At 48.2% G+C, this 19,745-nt stretch overlaps 1 protein-coding gene across 4 annotated transcripts; it reads right to left on the reverse strand.

Annotated features, from left to right (window-relative positions):
• Positions 1 to 492: 492 nt before the first annotated feature.
• Positions 493 to 18,304, reverse strand: LOC101769676. 4 transcript variants are annotated; one of them, XM_022828750.1, is made up of 6 exons: positions 17,966 to 18,304; positions 17,097 to 17,219; positions 16,826 to 17,005; positions 15,945 to 16,057; positions 8,689 to 11,867; positions 493 to 987 (listed from the first exon to the last, which is right to left on the reverse strand). In XM_022828750.1, the coding sequence occupies exons 4-5, from the start codon at positions 16,013 to 16,015 to the stop codon at positions 8,738 to 8,740; spliced, it is 3,201 nt and encodes a 1,066-aa protein (XP_022684485.1). In that variant the 5' UTR covers positions 16,016 to 16,057; positions 16,826 to 17,005; positions 17,097 to 17,219; positions 17,966 to 18,304; the 3' UTR covers positions 493 to 987; positions 8,689 to 8,737. The 4 variants fall into 4 exon arrangements, with proteins under 4 accessions (XP_022684485.1, XP_022684486.1, XP_004975492.1 ...); XM_022828751.1 differs by lacking the exon at positions 17,966 to 18,304 and having other exon boundaries at positions 493 to 1,004; positions 17,097 to 17,943; XM_004975435.2 differs by lacking the exon at positions 17,966 to 18,304 and having other exon boundaries at positions 17,097 to 17,942.
• Positions 18,305 to 19,745: the final 1,441 nt, after the last annotated feature.

Below are 19,745 nucleotides of genomic sequence, written 5' to 3' on the forward strand. Positions count from 1 at the left end.
TTAGTTCCACCTTGTGGTTCTTTCTAAACTAAGCTACCCAGTGACTGGAGTACCCGTTGATGAATTGGATGTGAAGAGCTGAATTGACTTGAGATATCCAATCAACATTTCCTAGTTTCCAGAGTCGTGTTCAAACCTCGAATAAGAAATTTGTACTTATTTAGAAACTCGGTCCTTGATTTTTTTTTCAGAAAAAGAAAAACTCGATCGTCAGTGCCGGTTTTTGCATAATTTACTTGATACCAGATTAGCGCAGATCAGCCCATGAAGCAAATATCCACACTACTACTAGATGAAACAATGCAGCAAATTAAACAAACTTTATTAATTTCACACAAAGAAAACTCAGTTATATCCAATTCAATACATATATAATCAAATGACGACAGGTTCAACAACACGTACGCATCATACGCACATTACGTGCTTAGCATGCCGAGATGGTCATGCATGCTGATCATGAGTGGGAACAAAACATGCACTCCCACACTATTGTAGCAAACAAACTTATACTCGCTCCGTCCAAATTACTATTCGTTTTGGATTTTCTAGATACGTAACTTTTGCTATGCATCTAGATATATATTATGTTCAGATACGTAGCAAAAATTATGTATCTACAAAAGCTAAAACGAATAATAATTTAGGATGGAGGGAGTATTAATTATTACACAAGTTTCACTTGTCACAGGCAAGCAAAGTCACCGCACAAACTGTCAAACTGATCCAAGCAAATTAGCACACAACAACACACACTGGCTGAAATATAATATACAATCTGGTTGAGCTGCTACTGCTGGATGGGCCGGCCTGCTGGGTGGGAGGCCGGTCGATGAAGCAGTAAGACGAAGCTAAACCTTATTTGGAAATACCATAACAAGGCATACATTGAACCAATCAAATTTTGGGAGGAGGCGCATGCAGCAGGCGAAACTGGAGACGCAGGCTGTGTGCATGAATGGGGCGACGGATGTTGCTGACTTATTGCTGTGGAATCGACAAATCTAATCAAAATGTTTGGAAGCTGAACGTGTGGATATATTTTTTTTTTGAACGAATGGGCACGGGACAGTGCCTATTTCATTGAGATAGTAGAATAGTACATGAAAGTTACAAGGAAGTTACAAAATTAATCTCGTAGCGCTATTACTCTCTTGATAAAAAAGACGCTAAGGCTCTCGCCCCCACTGATATCCAGGTGCTTGCTTCCTCTTTGATTTTTGCCAACATTGAGGTGGTTGCCATCTCTTGGTGGTTAAAAATTCGTCAATTTCGCTCCTTCCAGAGTTCCCATATTATTAGCAGTCCCATAGAGCCAACTCCTTTCCGAGGTGCTTCAGTCCTTGTCGTCATGTTGATCCACCAATCGAGGGCGTTGTCGATTGGGTGCCATTCCGAGGGTTGTATGCTGGGTTGCGAAGCCCAATTGGCAACGTGGCTCCATATTCGCCTGGTGTATCTGCATTGGGCCAGGATGTGATGTGCTGTCTCTTGTTGTCCGCGGCATAAAGGACAATTTGGTGAGTGAGGCCATCCTCGTCGCGCAAGTCGATCAGCTGTCCAGACTCGGTCCTGTAGTATCAACCACGCGAAGAATTTGCATTTCGGTGGCGCCCAGCATTTCCATATTGTTTTGCTGTGTGGTGCATAAGTGGAGCCTAGGAACTGCGCCTTGTATGCTGATGCCGCTGAGTACTGTCCGTTTTGTGTGAATTTCCAACGGATTGTGTCTTCCTGTTGTTCTTGCAGCGTTACTGGTGCTAGTAGCCGCCATAAAGTGACGAATTCTTGCAAGTGTTGTGTTGTCAGTCCGACATGGATGTTAATGTCCGCCACCCAGCTATTATTGTGTAGGGCTTCTGCGAGTTTTTTATGTTTCCTCCTGGATAGTTTATATAGGTTGGGCGCAATGTCCTTTGGTCTAGTTCCCCGTTCCCAAGCTGAGTGCCAGAAGCTTGTTTTGCGTCCATTGCCCGCTGTGATAGTTGTGCAAGCCGCGAATAGATGTTGGTCAGAGTCGTCACATGGGGTGCCCATTCCGATCCATGTTTTCCCCGGGGATTCCCACTCATGCCAAAGCCAGCGCAGTCTCAAGGCTCTAGCGAAATTAGTGAGGTTCAACACTCCTAGTCCGCCATTTTCTTTCGGTAAGCAGGATTTCATCCAATTGACCTTGCATTTGCCGCCTGTCAGCATACTACCTCCGGCCCAAACGAACCGTTTCCTGATTTTGTCGACTTCTTCCATTACTTCGCTTGGAGGTTTTAAGACTGTTAGCAGATATAACGGTTGCGCCGAGAGCACAGCTTTGGTGAGGCAGACTCGGCCTGCTTGTGTAATGTTGCGATTGTGCCATCCAGATAGCTTCTTAGCTGCTTTGTCTATTAGTGGCTGAAAGTCCACTTTCCGTAGACGTCTTATCGCAAGTGGTAGCCCAAGGTATTTTAGCGGAAAGCCTGTGCGAGTGATCGGCCACTCGGAGAGGGTTTCATCTAGGTCCACGTTATTGCAGCTAATGGGGGCCACAGTTGTCTTTTGTAGATTTGTTTGTAGTCCTGTAGCCTCACCGAATAGGTTCAATAGTTTTGTGACATTTGTGACGTCTGCTTGAGTTGGCTTTATGAAGATGACCGCGTCATCCGCGTACATAGAGATGTTGGTGCGCGGCGTACGACCACCTAGCTTTTTGAGTAGTCCCATGCCCGTCGCCATGTGTATGAATTGATACAGTGGATCTATCGCCAGGATGAAGAGGAAGGGGGACAGGGGGTCTCCTTGTCGTAGTCCTCGTCCATGCATTATTGGGTCAGATGGAATGCCGTTTATCAGGACCTTGGAGGTTGATGTGGTTAGTAAAGCCGTGATCCAGTTTCTCCATCTTGTGGGAAATCCTCTGTGTTGCAATAATTCAAGCAGGTAGTCCCAGCGTACCGAGTCAAAAGCCTTTGAGATGTCTAGCTTCATTAGCAACGTCGGCATTCTGTGCCTGTGGAATCTTCTTGCCATATTCCTAACATAAAGGAAATTGTCGTGGATGCTTCGTCCTTTAATGAAGGCACTTTGGCTTGGCGATATCAATTTGTCCATGTAGGGTTGAAGCCTAGTGGCCAGCATTTTGGTAATTATCTTTGCTATTGCATGTATGAGACTTATCGGTCGGAATTCATTGATACTCTCGGCTCCATCCTTTTTGGGTACTAGTACAATGTTGGCCGAGTTGAGCAAATTTAGGTCGTTGCATCTACCCGCGTGGAAGGCGTTTACTGTTGCTATAATATCTCCTTTAATTATATTCCAGCACGATTTGAAGAACAAGCCAGTGAAGCCATCTGGTCCCGGCGCTTTGTCCTTGGGCAGGGCAGTTATTGCATTTTCTATTTCCTTATCCGAAAAAGGGTTGTCAATGCCGGTTAGATCCACTGGTGGAAACTGTAGTTTTTCCCAGTCGAAAGTTTTGGTGCGGGCAGGTGGGGCAGACATCACACCATCGAAATGATTCTGGATTATCTGCTGTTTTTGTGAGTGCGTTACGGCCCAGTCATTTCCCATCCGCAAACGTTGAATGAAGTTTTTTCTTCTTCTCCAATTTGCCTTGAGGTGAAAAAACTTAGTATTTGCATCACCATGTCGTAGATAGGTTATCCTAGAGCACTGTTTCCTTCTTGCTTTTTCTATGGTTGCCCATCCTAACAGTCTGTTTTTGAGTTTGCTCCGTAGACTGTGCTCCGGTGCAGTGAGCAATCTTGCTTCCTCGGCTACGTCGAGGCGTAGAATGACTTCTTGAGCCATATGCATTTTTAATCGAGCCTCAGAGATTGGCATTCGACTCCATGATCGCAGTGCTTGAGCTGTTTTGTGTAGTTTGTAGCCCAGCCTATGGAACAGCTCAGTGTGGGTGGTCGGCTTTGACCATTCCTTGGTAACAATCTCATGAAACCCTGGTAACCGTGTCCAGAAGTTTTCGAATTTAAATGGTGTCGGTTTGCGCGGCCCCGATTGTTGCACCAGTAGCAAAGGGCAGTGGTCTGAATGCGAGGAAGAGAGAGCATGGAGGACGTGGTCGTTGAAGTGTAGGTCCCAGGGTGCATTGCAGAAAACTCTGTCGATTCGCGTTAGCGTCGGTTGATGCCGCGCGTTGCTCCAGGTGAATCTCTTGTTTTGTAGTGGTATTTCTTTAAGGCCGCAGTAATTAATTGTTGCTCTGAAACGCCTCATAAGCCTCCTATTGAGGTTGTTGTTGTTCTTGTCTCTTGCACTGTATATTAAGTTAAAGTCACCCAGTATGAGCCATTGAGTGTTGTACTCTAGCGTCATTGCTCGCAGGTGGCGAAGGAAGGCCGGCTTGGCTAAGTGTCGCGATGGGCCGTATACCGTCGTGAGTTTGAAGCGAACGTTGCTGTGTTTAACTATTGCTGTTGCTGAGATCGAGAACCGGTTTGTTTGAATGTCCTGTATGTCAAACACTCTTTCATCCCAGAGTAAGAGGATACCGCCCTTCGTGCCTGAAGCTGCTTGGAATGTAAAGTTATTTAAGCGGGATCCCCCTAGGAGGTTAGCTAGAGCCGCGTCGATGTTTTGCATCTTTGTTTCTTGCAGGCATGCGATATGGCATGTTGTCGCCGCAATGGTTTCGCGAACTGTGAGACATCTTGCTGGTGCATTTAGCCCTCTCATATTCCAGCTCAAAATTTGGAAGTTGTCAGTCATTTAATTTATTTTGTGGCGCATGAAGTTGTACTGGTCGTTTTTGCGGATTTTGCAGCGACTCCTGCGGTAGTGGTGTTGTGACACGCGGAATAGTAAGCTCGTAGATGCGCTGGTCACTGTTCGTATGTGGTGCTGCTACTAAATCACTCCTGTTGTCGTTGTCGCATTTTATCACCGTAATAGCTGTCGCCGCAGGTTTAGGTTCGTAGTAGTAGTCGTGGCATAGTTTGGAGTTCAAGGTTTTTGCCCGAAGGTCGCAGCCAGCAGGGCTAAGATGAAGTCCTCCCCGAAGGTCGCAGCCAGCAGGGTGAGGAGCTGAATTAGAAATTACATAAACGTCGCGGTAGCAGTAGTAGTAGTAGTAGTAGCAGCGATACATAATAGAGTAGTGAGACACTTGATGCAATTGTCCTGGCAGGGCACTCATGCAGCCGCATGGTCCAACTGCTGGAGTTCTCCCACATCATCCCCTGCCATCAGGAGAAGCGCTTCGTTCACTTGGTCCGCCGCGTCGTCGTCAAGGTCGAAGAGGGCGGTCATGGCGGAGATGACGTAGTCCGGTAGCGCCCCCTGAAACATGTTAAGAAAATCTTGCAACACTTGCTCGATCGGTGCCATCTCGTCGTTGCCTACACCTAATTTTCTCTAGAGGTTTCGTTGTGCACGCTCGACTGCTGGCATAGATGGCTTTTTGGCTAGGCGTGCGCTCCGCCGCACTTTGCTCGTATCAAAGGTGCGGCCCCTACGCATGCGTTGCGGTGGTTGCTGCGGCAGTGCTGGTGGCGGCGGTGTTGCAAAGAGATCGTCAATTTGTGGTGCTGGGATGATTTGTGTTGTCTGTGGCGCAGGAGGTGATGGCGTGTGCTACTCTGGCCTTATAGAGTGGATGGGCGTCTGGTGGGCGCTAGGTTTGTTCAGCAGGGTGCGTTGGGCCGCAGTGAAACACTCAGTGATTGAGTTGTGGGTCAGCCCATTATCATCCCCCACAGGAGAAGCCGTCTCCCTTGGCCCAATTCGAGATGGGCCGCCCGCCTCATTTGTCCTTCGCGGTGGCAGATGAGCAGGAACAGCATTTATTTGGGCCCCCACCTGTTGGGCCTCCTTGCCGAGCAACTTGCCCGTTGGGTGTTGGGCCGCAGCCTGCTCATTCTGCTGGGCCGCACCCCCTACAAGTTCCAGTGCAGCCTCGACGCACAGGGCATCAAGCGCCCGGCTGACCTCTTGGACTGGAGAAGCCGCCGCCGCCGTCGCCGTCGAGTCCTGTAGCAGCGTCGCGCGGAGCCGGTCGAAGACGCGCGGCACCTCTTGGACAGATGGAGACGCCACTGCCGCCGTCGCCGTCGAGTCCTGTAGCAGCGTCGCGCGGAGCCGGTCGAAGACTCGCGGCAGCGGAACTGGATCGGACCAGGCCTTTTCCCCTGGCGCCGCATCATCGATGCCGAGGCGGTCGGCGAGCCAGCACGCCTTGCGGATGTACTCATCGGCTCCGGCGTGGCAGAAGCTCTTCCTGGCGCCCAAGGTAGAAGAGTCAGTCATTGGGGGTACTGCGGTTACCTAGTGCTGGACGTAGTGCTTCAGTGCTGCCGCTTGCGCCGCGAAGAGAGCTTGGAGCTGCGATGGGGCTAGGCTGGTTAGCCCCGGTGCACCATCTTCGTGTCGTCGTCCCTGCGGAGGAGCGTAGCTTCGCCTTGGGGGGGAACGTGTGCGGTCATGGCACACCTTCCCCGAATCCCACCAGGAGTCGAAGCCGGTCTGCCGCCCCTATCCTGGGTGTTCATAGTCACCGTCTTGATGGTCGTCGTCGTCTTCTCGGCGGGACGGCCAGACGAACGGCCAGTCATCACAGCGCTGCCGCGCCGGGCGGCGCCTGTGACGGTCTTCTTTGGTACGCTGTTGCTGACGGGTGCTGTCATCGCGCCATCGTCCATCTTCCCCATCATCCCCTGCAGCTCGGGCGCCATGCTCTGTTCTGTGGCCGCCCGCAGACGCGCGCCGTCCTCCACTTGGTTCAGCACGGTGAGGATCCGCACTAATGTGCTCTCTCGGCGGTCGGGGGAGTCGCGCCGGGAAGCGTGATCTGGCATCCGAGGGCGCGCCGTCGACGAGGCCGTAGCGCCATTCGTAGCGTCGCCGGATGGGGACGATGCTTTGCGGATTATCGATGGCTTGCTAGAGATCACGCGCTGCCGCCGAGTAGTCCTCCAGAAGTGGCAAGTGGATGAAGACCTCAAATCGGGTCCCTTGCTGCCAAGGCAGCTGCAGGGGCTCGGCCGAAACTGCAAATGTGGATGATTGTGCTGCTGGATTATGAGTAAAAGCAAGCCATACCTTCTTCGGGATTTCGCTCGGATCCACCGTCCAAGCCCACAACTCAATATGCCTGGAGTCCGCCGGCTGAAGAAGGTCAGTGACGATATGCTGGAGGGCGCACTTGTGCCCAATGACGCGCTCGACGATCTCCGGTGTCCAGGCGTGCGACAGGATGTCGTCGAGGCAGAGGCGGACCCTGTAGAAGATACGGAAGCCGAGAGCATGTGTGAGGCTTCGCCAGGTGCGGAGGCAGATGTCGATGCCGTCGCCTGTGAATCGTCCTCTCCGCCGTGCCTCCACCGCGTGTTCCGCCTGCTCGAACCGGATGAGATAAGGTTCAGGTTGATGGAGCGTGACGGTGACGTCGCCTGGCCGCAGGTGGAGTTCCCTGGTGAGGAGTCTGGCGATGTCCCTGTCGCCGGCGTCCGGTGGCAGATGCAATGCCCACGGGACTAGTGCACAGGCTTCCCAGTCCCGCACATCGTGCTCAAGGTGGAAGGTAGTGGAGACGAACACCGTTTCAGCTTCTGGCCGCGTATTTGGGTCTCCTATGGCCATTGTAGTTGTGGTGGTTCTTGATTGAGGTGGATAGGACCCGGCGGCGGGGGGGTGGCGATGGGGGAAGTGGCGATGTGTCGAATGGCGGACGTTGTTGGGCGGCAGGCGGCGAGCAGGAGCAGCTTCGCGTGGCTGTGGAGATGGCGGCAGTGTGCAAGGATGTGTAGGTGGCGGCGGCGGGCAAGGAGACTTGTGAGTGTCGGGCCTCTGATGAAGGTGTGGCCGTGGCGCCCTGCACTCGCGCTCCCTATGCCCGAAGCGCCGGCACCGGAAGCAGCGGACGGGGTCACGGCATGCCGAGGCGAGGTGATTGGGGGCGAGGCACCGGAAGCAGCGGCCCTCAGTCGCCCGTTTGAAGGCGAGCAGCGCCCTGTTTGGTGGCCGCCTTGAATTGTCGCTGTGGCTCCGGTCGTGTCCGCCGTCGCGTCGCTGCTCCTCGGGCCGCGCTTGCCGCCGCGTCCGTCGGCTTCGCACTGGTTGCCAGTCATGGCTCGCCGGATTGTGCTGAGGTATGTCCATTACTCCGCCGTACGGAGGTCCGGGGCGTGGCGCCGCTGACGTAGAGCCTTGAATGCGCCGCGTAGTCGTCTTGTCGTCGGAGTTACTCCGTCCCCCATGGGTAGGAGCGCGGTCTTCTCCGTGGTGGTGCAGATAGGCTCGGCCGGTTGGAGTATTGAAGCGTCTGGCTCTGACGACTTCCGCGTAAGACCGCGTCCCATCCTTCACCCCGGGAGCTGATTTGGTGCTGCTGGGTAGAAGATCCAGCAGTGGGGGCTCCGGATCCGGCGCGGTGGCCTGCAGATCCGGTGAGCTCGGCACCCAATCGGCCTCAAACGCCGACCGTCGGAGGAGCCGGGGGGGCGGCGGCGGGGAGCTGTTGAAGAACTGCTCCCAGGCTCGCTTGGAGGGTGGGGATAAAGGGGATGGGGGCTGTAGGGGCTGGGTGAGGTGCGGGTTCGCAGGGGCTTGGCGGCGGTGGGCGGTTGGCGCCGGCGGTGGTTGGCGGCGCAGCGGCGGGGGGGAGGAGCGGGGCTGGTGGGGAGCGGAACATTTTTTCAATACTTACGTGTGGATATATGACGGCAAATGGAGATTGAAAATCACATCACGTACCGATTAACTTGATCAACTTGTAGGCTTGAGCATGGTATGTATTCCTTCATCATCTGAGGTAAGTCCTGATGACGACACGCTCGCGGATGGAGGCGGACGCCGGGGGAAGCCTGGCCTCGTAGCTGCCGCGATGCGAAGGCACGTCGTCCCACCACAGCTTGGTCCACCAGGCCCGCTCCCCACTCACCTTCACGGCCTTGTCTGGTTTCTGGTCGAGGCGCGGGAGGCGGCGCAAGCTCCAGCACCCACGGACGTGGAGCTCCTCCCACGCGGGCGCGGTCAGGATGGGGTTGTCGACGTGGAGTTTCTCCAAAAGTGGCAGCTCCTGGAGGCGTATCCTTCGGAGGCGAGGGAGCTCGTAATAATTACAAGGATCATTAATGCCGTCGTCGTAGAAAATTGCCTTGAGGTTGTAGCAGAAGCGGATGTCCAGTGTCACAAGACTTGGCAGTGCAGATGGACTTGATATTACAGCCTCCAATCTCGGGCAGTACTCTAGGTGTAGGTGCTTCAGTGTATCGAAACCAGGGGAGTCACCACGGTTGAAACGGGTTAGACTTTTCAGATGGGAGACAAATGCATGCCTCACAGTTCTCACATAGTCACTAAAGACTTCTTGCATCTGATGGCACCGTTGCAGCTTACATTCCTCCAGCTCACTATCCAAATAACCCAGATGATCACCGAGACAGGAGATGTGAGTGTCATCTGACATGCTAATTGACTTTGTGACTCGTAGAAGATAATCTAGACCACGGGGATACCGATCCACGGCTGAGATCTCCAGGTGACGCTCAGCCTCCCGAAAGGGAGGCACGTCATCCATTGACACCATAAAGACTACTCCATCTGTCAGATAGTGATGGTTTACATCAGCATATGCTGTCAGTGCTACTTGAAGCCTGTCGGTTTTCACCATGTCCTCTTCATCATGTATCTCCCTAGTTGTGGCCTTGCATGATGTAACTCGAACATAGAAAGATTTCAAAAGGCTTCCACCTCTTACTAAATCCCTGGTGCTCGAGTCGAAGCTATAAAAGAATCTGGAATCACTTACGCACACCTGAGCATCTTGTGGATTGGAATGATTACCAGTTTTGTCTGAGCATTGATCCAAGCAAAACACACCTGGGAGTCTCTGTAGCTTATGCCAAGGAAATCGTTTGAGGAATGGAACGCCCATGAGAAGCAATCGCCTAAGCTGGGGTAGATTAGGAATGTCCTCTGGGAGCTCTCTGATAGCTGTAGCAGACAAATCAAGCTCCTCCAAAGCATCAACCTCCTTAATGTCAACATGCTCCAACATTGTACATCCACGCAAGGACAACCGCCTCATATGAGGTGCACCGATGAATGTGAATGATCTCAGGGTTGGGTGCCTCTCTAAAGTTACCTCTACTTCTGTCATTGGCTCACATCCTTCAATATGTATATTGATCAAGCCACATAATTTGGAAACCAACCCTGGTACAAACAACAATTTCTTGTTCTCGGTTAGCTTGAGTGATTGGAGCTTCTTCATTTCCTCAAACATCTCCCTAGGAAAAGATTTTATTTGAGTCCTTGTGAGCTCGAGTGTTGTTAGACTAGACAATGCAACAATGGAGGGTGGCATCTCCTCAAGGTTGGAGCATTTGACAAGCAGGAGCTCTTTTAGATTAGGCATGTTATGGAAGAAGTCGCCTTGGAAGTTGCTTATATTTGAATAGGAGAGATCGAAGTAGTAGAGCGAGCTGAGCTTTTTGTTGTTGTTGTTTTCACGGAGAGTAATTTCTGTATCTGGGAAGCTGAATGGACTTCTGAGGTTATAGCAGCCCCTAAGAGAAAGCAATTGGAGTTTTTGGAGACAACAGATTGAAGGAGGAAGTGATTCTAGAGGAGTGTAGGAAAGATCCAAAACATGAAGGCAAGAAAGCTTGGCCAAGAAATGATTAGATTGAAGCTTCATGAACAACCTCGACTGCTGGGGGCAATGCCTTATAATGAGTGTTGTTGGGCCGCTGGCTCCCTGCCTTAACCATTCTCTGCTTACATGCCATCCTTGATCACCCAGATGTGAGATCCACCGCATGCGCTCCAATCCAGGATGATTTCCCTCACAAAAAAAAACTTCTTCTGTTGTGTGGCACTCTGCAACGAGATTATAACAAGCTAGGAAGTGTGCAGCAGATTTTGTGGCTTCATCAACTTTAGTTGCAGGTGAAAAGGGAAGCTGCAGCAACGAGTACTCTCGAAAAGCTTCAAGGATGACATTTCCCACTTGGTATATATTATTGTATTTGCCTTGGCAGTCAGCTGCTGTCACCTCCGTTGTTCTTTCTAGCACGCCAGTAATGAGGCCCTGTATGGCCCATTGACGTATCAGCTGCTCATCTGAAGTAATATCAGCTAGTGCATCAGAACTCTGCTGATCTCCATCTCTATGGGCATATGAACAGTGTGGAATGAGCAGCATGAGGATGTAGTGAAAGCACCGGACGGCCACGTGGTGCCAATATTGTTCATCTTTGTGGCCGGTCACGCCCAAGATGTACTTGGCTGTCTGATGCAGTGAGTAGAGAGTAAGCATCAATATGTCATCCCCACTGAAAGAATCAACGATACAATCATAATCCGGCTTGCTCCTGTCATAGACATCTTTGGAGGTGCCGGATACAATCCAGAAAGAGTCTTCCAACCCAGGAGGAGGAAGGTATAATAAGTCTTCTGTGAAAGCACTAAGCTTGATGGGCTTAATGGGCTCATTGAGGTTGTTAATCACCAGCAGGTACTTCTTCTCCAGCAGCTTTTTCAATATTTGAAAAACCGTTGATTGTAACTTTTCTCGCAAGGAGTCCGTTGCATCCTGCTGGCCATAGGTATAGTACCACAGCTCATCGCCCTCTGCTTTTAGCCTGTCGTATTCTTGGTCCAGTAGCCCAAGCTGCTCCGCCACTTTGATGGCCAGCTTGTCATTAATACTGAGCCTCGTTCCAAGCACTAACGCCTGCTTCATGTCCACCTCTATCACGTGGTCAAAGGGACCACGTTTCTTGATCATGACCTCCCGGACGATGCTTGATATAGCTCGTGTGAAACATGCTGCGGGTCCCACCCCAACATTCCAGTGCACGAGTGCATACCTGTCGAGTTTTAATTCCAAGTCACGATATGCAGGGCTCTTGAGAAATCCTTTCAACCTGGCAGCACAAATAAAAAAGGATCCGTTACGTGCTTTTTGAACAACTCGTGCTCAATGTTGAGTAATTTGTTAATCATATTCTCTTTTATGCCTGCCCTTTTATTTTATTTTTATTCTCACGTTTGACGATTCTGAAAACAGCAAACATGAAGCTTAATGCCGATACTGTACATCCTTGTCCGTTGACATATAAAATCACTTTTTTATGCATGTTTTATCAACAAACTTATTTGATAATGATAACAATAATAATTATAAGAATTCGGGTGCATATCTGAGTGAAAATGATGTCGTTAACACTGGGGGTGGGAAAGACAAGCAAAATAATTCTTTCTTTTCTTCAAAATTGGATTCCAGGCACATGGTAATCTATGTTAGTTCACGATATAACTGTTAATTGAATAAATAAGCTTGCCATGATGGCTTTCTTTAAAAAAACATAAGTAGAAAGGTGGCCTGCATAAATTTTTGTGTTGTTGTTCTGATGACCAAAAATATATGTTCAAATATTCTTTTAGGCAATATAAATCATTTTTTTTTTGCAAAACAGGAACAATTAAATTGCACTTATAACACTTTATGAAGCCATTGAACATATTAGGTGAGCTGGAGAAATGGATTAAGATTAAGAGAACAAAGCATATGCATCCGAGAGAAAAAGGAGGAATAAAATTAGGAGATTTGCGAAAGATGATTGTGGCGGAGGCGGTGGGGCTTAGAACTCTTATTGCTGACTTGTTTGAATCAAGTGCAGGTCATATGACTAGCTCCTTTATCAAGTTCATCCCAATGTTTCACCTGAGATGATGTATGAGTTCCTATTGAGGGAGTATAATGATGACGAGATTAAAAAGCATTGAATCGCATGGGCGGTCTCAAAGCTCCAGGGGTTGATGGTATGCCAGCTTTACTTTTTTTAAAAATATTGGGATATTGTTGGTAAAGATGTGTGGTGCAGGAGGTGAGGAAGCTACTGTTGGAAGGTGAAATGCCCAAATGATGGAATGTCCGCTAAACGTTATTTCACCAGATATGATTACCTAGAACAAAAATGTGATTTTGTGCCCGCCATCTAATCACGTATAATGTGCTCCTGGCTTATGAATGAACCCACTTCATGCAGACAAAAAATATCGTCGTTGTTGGCACCAATAGAACACTTGGCTATGATTTCTCCTAGCGATTTCCCGACCCACCACCGGCGTAGCGTAGCCACCGAGAAGGGAGTTGTAGAGCCATGCCTCGTACACGGTCCGTGCTGGGGAGCATGGCTTGAGAGAGCGGCGAGCATCCGTAATGCCAACCCATCGCGCTGGCGGGCAAGATATGGGGCCCTACTGCTGCTGACCGAGAAGACACCGAATCCGGTAGTAGGTGGACCAGATCCGGCTCGGGAGGCCGCACTCCCGCCGCTAGCACCGGTTGCTATGGCTGCCGGTGGGTATCACCAAGCCAGGACGGGGGAGGTGGGGAGAGGGGGAGTGGATGCTAGATCCAGCTGAATAGGGGGTGGATCTAGCCTCTGGCGTCCTGCAGAGCCAACTGTAACCCATTGGAGCTCGCTCGGTCATGGTAGCTTTTGGAGCAAAAAGAGAAGGCCAAGTGGGGGGAGGAGACCCGCTGGAGGAGGCTCGCTGCCGCCATCCTCACGCCTGCACGGGCTTCCGGCATGGCACTCCGGTGGCAGCAAGGTGGAGGGAAGGGGAGGGGCTACAGTGGTGGTGGCGGCGGTCCACTCGAGGCACCCTAGGGGGAGGGGGACGACACGAGCGGCCTTCCAGTATGGGTTGTCTATTAAATTGTTTCTCAATATTCTACACTAATTAATGATTACACAAAAAGACACATACCATGGTTATTGTGTTGTCTATAAAATATCATAAATTGTGTTGGCCATCATATCTTGTGCCAAACCCATCTCTTTGTGAAGATACGGCTTTGCTCGCTCTCATTTACTCTATGCCACATGGGGTAGAAATGCTTGCATGGCTCATGTAACTGATCTTACAAAGTTTTGGGTAAGATTTTATGAGTAAGAGTAAACCCTAGTTCCTGTGTCCTAGCATATATATACTCCTTCGCCAACAGCGAGGAGGTTCTCCATTAGCATTCCGAACATGAGTTTCTTGAATTCCTCTTCTTCCTCTCATTTGTTCTGTAATCCATTTCTTGAGAGAATGAGAGCATTCTACCATCAAACAAGTGTCGCTGGCCTGTTACTTGAGGTTGCTGCATCCTAGACGATTCTTAGAAGACAAAACTGTTGAGGTTGTAAATTATACAAAACCTGGTTGTTCTTGTGAAGGGTGTTATATGCTCGTCTTAGCAAGAGAGATGAAGAGCATCTCTAGTGAAATCGAGGCTTGGACATTCTGATCTGAGGTGGTTCAGCATTAAGAGGTGTGTTGACACAGGCGGCTGCAACTTATAGTCCACCTTATCGTGGATCAAGTGTGACGGACAAGTCATTAGTACCATGGAATAAAATTATTGTCTTGTGATTGTTTATCTCTTGAACTCAACTTATATATGTGCAAGTTACTTTGAGCAAATTTATATTACTAGGTACTGGATTGCTCTTATTACCTAGGTGGCTAGGTCGCAAAACTTGACATAGGATATGTTGTGTTGTTGTGAGTTATTTATTTTCCACTAATCGCAGTTGCTAATTTTGCAAAATTAGTTGAAACCCTCTAGCTAGCTAGTATCCTTTGATCCTAAAGCAGCATGCAGCCATATCATTTACCCTCTTTTGGCAGATGCAGATAGAAAACCGTTGGCTGTGAACTATGATGTTTTTTCCATGTTTAAACTAACCTTTTTTAGGACAGTGGTGTTAGATTGATCTCCAGGCCAATTGGGCCCTGGATCAGCACCCTGATCGGGGAACCCAACCCTGGTATGGTTGGTGGGCCCCCGTCGCACAGTGCCATAAATAGGAGGTGGGGGCCAGGGCACCAGATATGAGGTTCGCCTGAGCCGCCAGACACCCCACCTACACCTAAACCCTAACCGATCTAGAGGGGGCGCTGCAAGCGACGGGAAGCTCTGCCAAAACCTCACCGCCGGTCTCCGCCACTCCTGCGTCAACAGCTTCTTCACCAACACCGTATTGGCGAGTTCATGCACCAAGTAAGTCTTTTACCTGCTAGACTAGCACCTAGAGTTCCTGTCGTATCTAACAAGTGTTGCTGATTCTTGAAATTGGAAAGGTGATTGCGCTCGGTATGTTGTGCTCCGTAAGTGTGCTCTTGCTTAGGGAGCTAGATGCATGTATATGAGGTGATTGTGCTCGGTATATATGTTGTGCTCCGTAAGTGTGCTCTTGATGCATGTATATGAGGTGAAAGGACCGTGCCCCTTCGTTTTCAGCTTTCATGACTGTTAATTTAATTTCTTGTTGCCTTGAAGGAGAAAAAAAACAGAGAAGAAAGAATTGAAATGCAAGGTAAATTGTACGGGAGAGAGAGGAAGAGGAACAAGAAAGCAGAAAAGTCAATGCCATGTCGCATCTATGAAATATGACATGATGACAACTTGCTCAAAAATGGCCTGAGTGTATTATTTAGATGGCATTCAATACTCCAAGGGATGAATGCATGGTTTGTTTGCTAGAGTTGGTTAAGTAGATGAATATCAATACAAAAAGGACTATCACATAATGTTCATACTCCTTATCATAAGACTATGTCTAAGTTCCTATGATACTTGAGCTCATCACAAATTTGTGAAAACTCTATTACATACGGTTCACAACTGTGGTATGCTGCTATTAATTGTTTGTGTAAGTTCCTGTGATATTGATGTCACCACACATTGTGAAAAACTAAAAACTCTATCACAAATGGTTCACAACTGTGATATGCTGCTATCTCTAGTTCTTAGCTTAATGAATGGTAACTATTGCCACGAAAAGTTCTGAGTTATGAGATTTGTGTTTTTTAAACAGATGAGAAAGTCATGTCCTTTCAGGGGGAGAGGGAGAGGGGTATGTAACTGTCCAGTTTGAGTTTGCTGTACAAATTAAAAGTAAAATAGCAAAACTTATACATATTAGATTTTAAAAGTAACATACCAGAAGTTGATGTCTTGCAGATAATGACGCCATTCATTCAATGGCATTTCAAAAGAAAATGGTTCCGCCATGACTAATGTTAGTAGTTGACTCAAATTCTCAAATTGTGGAACCTGCCAGTGGTAGAAGTAATTCGAACTGGTTATTAACACAGAATCACAAAGTTTTTTAGACAAGACATGAATAAATAGTTAAACAATTAAACAATTACTATTGGGGTCATTGTTTTATTTACCTACACATGCACAGGTCAATATAATAGCTAGGCAGTTTATTTGGATAAATTTATTTGTAGCTAGAAATTGTAAAATAGAAATCAGGGCACTGAGTTAGAATATTCAAAAAAGGAACTTATTTCACATTTGAGCATTCAGAAGCTAACATCTATACATGATTAGATCTAGATTGCATACCTGCTTATACAAAAATTAATCACATTTACCTTTATAAGTATATTATGAGTAAGGTTCTACAAAAATTTTACTGGAGCACACAAAACAGATGTGAGTTGAGCGTCCTGCAAAATACTTTTTTTAACACCTACTGTAACCATGTATAGGAGGAAGATTCTCCTGGTTTCAAAATTAGTAGTCCTGACCTGACAAAAACATCGTGTCCTTCATGAGGCTTGATGGGGACAAGCTCCTAGATTCACATAGTATGGCAGGGTCGAACCAGTTGATGGATTGACAAAATATGCAAGTTGCAAGGTACTCGTGCTTCTAGATAAAGTGGACTTGATCTAAATCTTAAATAAAATTTACCTCTAAGATGAATAAATTTCTACTTTCATGCGTAATCATAACAAAATCATTTAAACTTTAATGTATCGGTTTAATTGAATTTAATGTTAATCACTGCTATAGTTAGTGTTTATTTACCTCTGATTTAGCTTTGGCTGGTTGTCTATAGTGAATTTTCCAGGCGGAATAACTCTGTGTGATATAATATCACACAGTTCCTTCGCCAAGAAAGCAAACCTTTAACCTGAAGGTTGCCAATATATATTGTCTCTCCAAGTCTGCTCCAGAAGGAAACACTTGCTTATATAATATATAGTCCTGAGAAAAGATGAGCAGTTCACAACCATTATATTACTCAGAGAATTTTAGTGCTAGCAAATCATGAAACAAGAATGGTGGATATTAGTACCTGGTGGCTGGTGCCAAAGTTTGTTGATATTGCGTGGATGACAAGATATGACTTAGTTGACTTGCTGGGTTTCAGTTTGAAGGGGGTTGGATCATATCAATATTTTGGTGTGTCAATGTGTCGCTAGAAGAAGAAAGTAATTGCAAGGATGAAGGAATAAATCAATTATGTTTTGTAAGAACCAATAACTGAAACAAAGGCATTAGTTGTAGTGTAGAAGAACAATGGAAAGTGAAGATTTTTCACTTTTTTTCAACTTATCACGAAGGGAAAAGGGCGCGAAACAAGAGCAGGTAAAATAAAAAGGATAAAACGACATAAAAATGCAGACTAACTGTACAGGAAGCAGCGAATTTTTTTTGTGATTTTTTACTACAGTTGATGAACAAAAGGCATAATTGAATCTATGAAAGAACAAGAGTAATGGGCAAATGATCAGATGTTTTTTTTTCTGCGGGTGGTGATGGGGTGTTTGTGGAGGATGGATGGAATTTTCTGTCACTTCGTTGGGAACCTTTGAGAACAAGAACGGGCTGGTGGCAGCAAATGAGCAAAACCAATAGCTGGGAAGGGAGTCGGCCATTGTCCATTACAGTACTCTCTTATAGACAGGAAGTCAGGAACAGAATGGCAATATGCTCTGATTACGACAACACGCAAAGTATGCCTCTCTAGTAAAGCTAAAGTTGAGAATACTGAAGGAATGGCTTGTACCATGTTCAGAGAAGAAACGGTAACCTGGAGGTTTAAAGAACAAAAGGGTATCTCAGGATGGAGTGACAATCATGACAAGGCCTTAATAAAGCACGCGAGCACAGCAAAAGAAGAGTAGCAGTATTGCTTTGCTTGTATGACAATTGACACTTTACCTCAATAACTGAACATGACTGGAACGGAAACGACTTTATCAGCAACGTTGAAGTGCTGTTCCTGTTCTATTCTTGCTCAGAGCTGGACCAACTCGGTAAAGCATTGGCAAATGTTTCTGCGACATAGTTGGAATCATTCTTCACTTCGTTGGAAAATCCTTTCATACCCTTTTGCAAAAATTCGTCTCCCCAAATGCTCAAACAGTTATCAGAGTTTATCAGGTATCTTTCCTGTAACTGTAAGATCTATTTTCTGCAGCCAGAGCATGACATGCCTAAGACTTGACCTGTATTTCCTTTCCTCTAAGCACTTAAGAGTTAAGCAGCGCCCCCGCCATTTTTCGTCCAAAAGAATGCTTCACCATTACATGAAAAGAGGAAAACCAACGCTCAGGTGAATAATTAACATCTCACCGATCGGACCTGGTTCGGCCGTTACTAGCGGCCATAGCGGCCGCCGTACCTCGCCTTCCTGGAGGCCGCGCCATCCTTGCCGCAGACGGGGCGGCGCTACTATTCAGCTCGCCGTCACTCTCTCTCTCTCTCTCTCTCTCTCTCTCTCTCTCTCTCTCTCTCTCTCGTTCGTTGTGGCCGAGGTGAAAGCTGAAGGCGTGGTGAGAATTGTGAGATAAAAGTGAAGATGGGCCGAGACGCAAGACCCCTTGAGGCCCTCTTTTCTGGGCCTATCCGAGCTAACCAAACAAGCCCTGTGAATGGTAGCTCTTTTTCCTTTTTCTTTTCTTTAGTCACATTCAGAAGAATTTGTCGTTTGTTGTCGTCTCACTGCAGATATATAAACTTCATGGAACTATAGAATTTGTGCCCAAGTTATCATTAGGGAATACAATCCGTTTGGGTTTATGGGAGAATACTTTAAAAATGATCATGAATGCTTAAAAATGTATATTGTGGCAGACAGAAACTTTCAGAAAGCAATTGTGACCAAGGTAATTTCACATTGGTACATCAGATCAGGTATGCTGTTATTTGCTACCGAGAACTTGCCTCAAGATGTCCTCTGCTTGCGCAGCAAAGGTTTTTGGACTTCGTCAGGGGCAGTGATAAATGCAAACATAGTTTAACATGGAACGGTAATGGATAATGATTCGTACTGAAATAAATATCGGTCTATTTCTTCTATAATATTATATGCATAAAGCTACTCATGCATAGATATGGTAATCTCTGTGGACACTGAACTCAAATCGCATTCGTTGACTGCGCAGCTAGAGCTAATAGGTACGCCCCCGCGTCGCCCCTCTTGGGCGGCACGGGCGGAACGGAAGCCAGCGCCGCCCGAGCACCTCCCACCCTCTTCCCGACCATGCCGCCGCCAGAGCCTGCCACCGGAAGTCCGTGCGGTGGTGAGGACGGTGGCGGCGAGGCCCTCCTCTTCTTTTTCCCTTCCCTCTCTCTCGTTTTTCTTCCCCGTAGGATCCGCCGGTGGCTGCATGGATGAGCCGGCCGGGAGGCCTGCTCCGACCCCGGTTGTGCTTGATCCGGTGTGGGCACATCCGGATCCGGCTCCTCCTTGTCCGGATCTAAGGCAGCTGGCCCTGCTGCGCGCGTCCCGACGGCGATCTGTTCGTGCCCGCGCGACCCGCAGGGACCGTGTGGTGGCGGCAGGAGCACTTGCCGCAAGCTACGGAGCTGCTGGTGGCCGCCATTGCTTGCAGCTCGGACCTAGGGTAGGGGTAGGCGTGCCTAGTTCCGGGGGTGCGTGGCGGCGGCGACTTTGGAGCTGCTTGCAGCCGTAGTCACAGTCGCGAGCGGCCTTGAC

The sequence above is a fragment of the Setaria italica genome, chromosome VII (genome assembly GCF_000263155.2).
Source record: "Setaria italica strain Yugu1 chromosome VII, Setaria_italica_v2.0, whole genome shotgun sequence".
Lineage (NCBI taxonomy): Eukaryota > Viridiplantae > Streptophyta > Magnoliopsida > Poales > Poaceae > Setaria > Setaria italica.

Excerpts from the sequence above, each read along its gene's own strand:
- LOC101769676 (XM_022828750.1), bottom strand. The coding sequence starts at position 16,015 with ATGGCGGAACCATTTTCTTTTGAAATGCCATTGAATGAATGGCGTCAT. Across the intron at positions 11,868-15,944 it reads CTGCAAGACATCAACTTCTG|GTTGAAAGGATTTCTCAAGA; the intron begins GTATGTTACTTT and ends TTGTGCTGCCAG.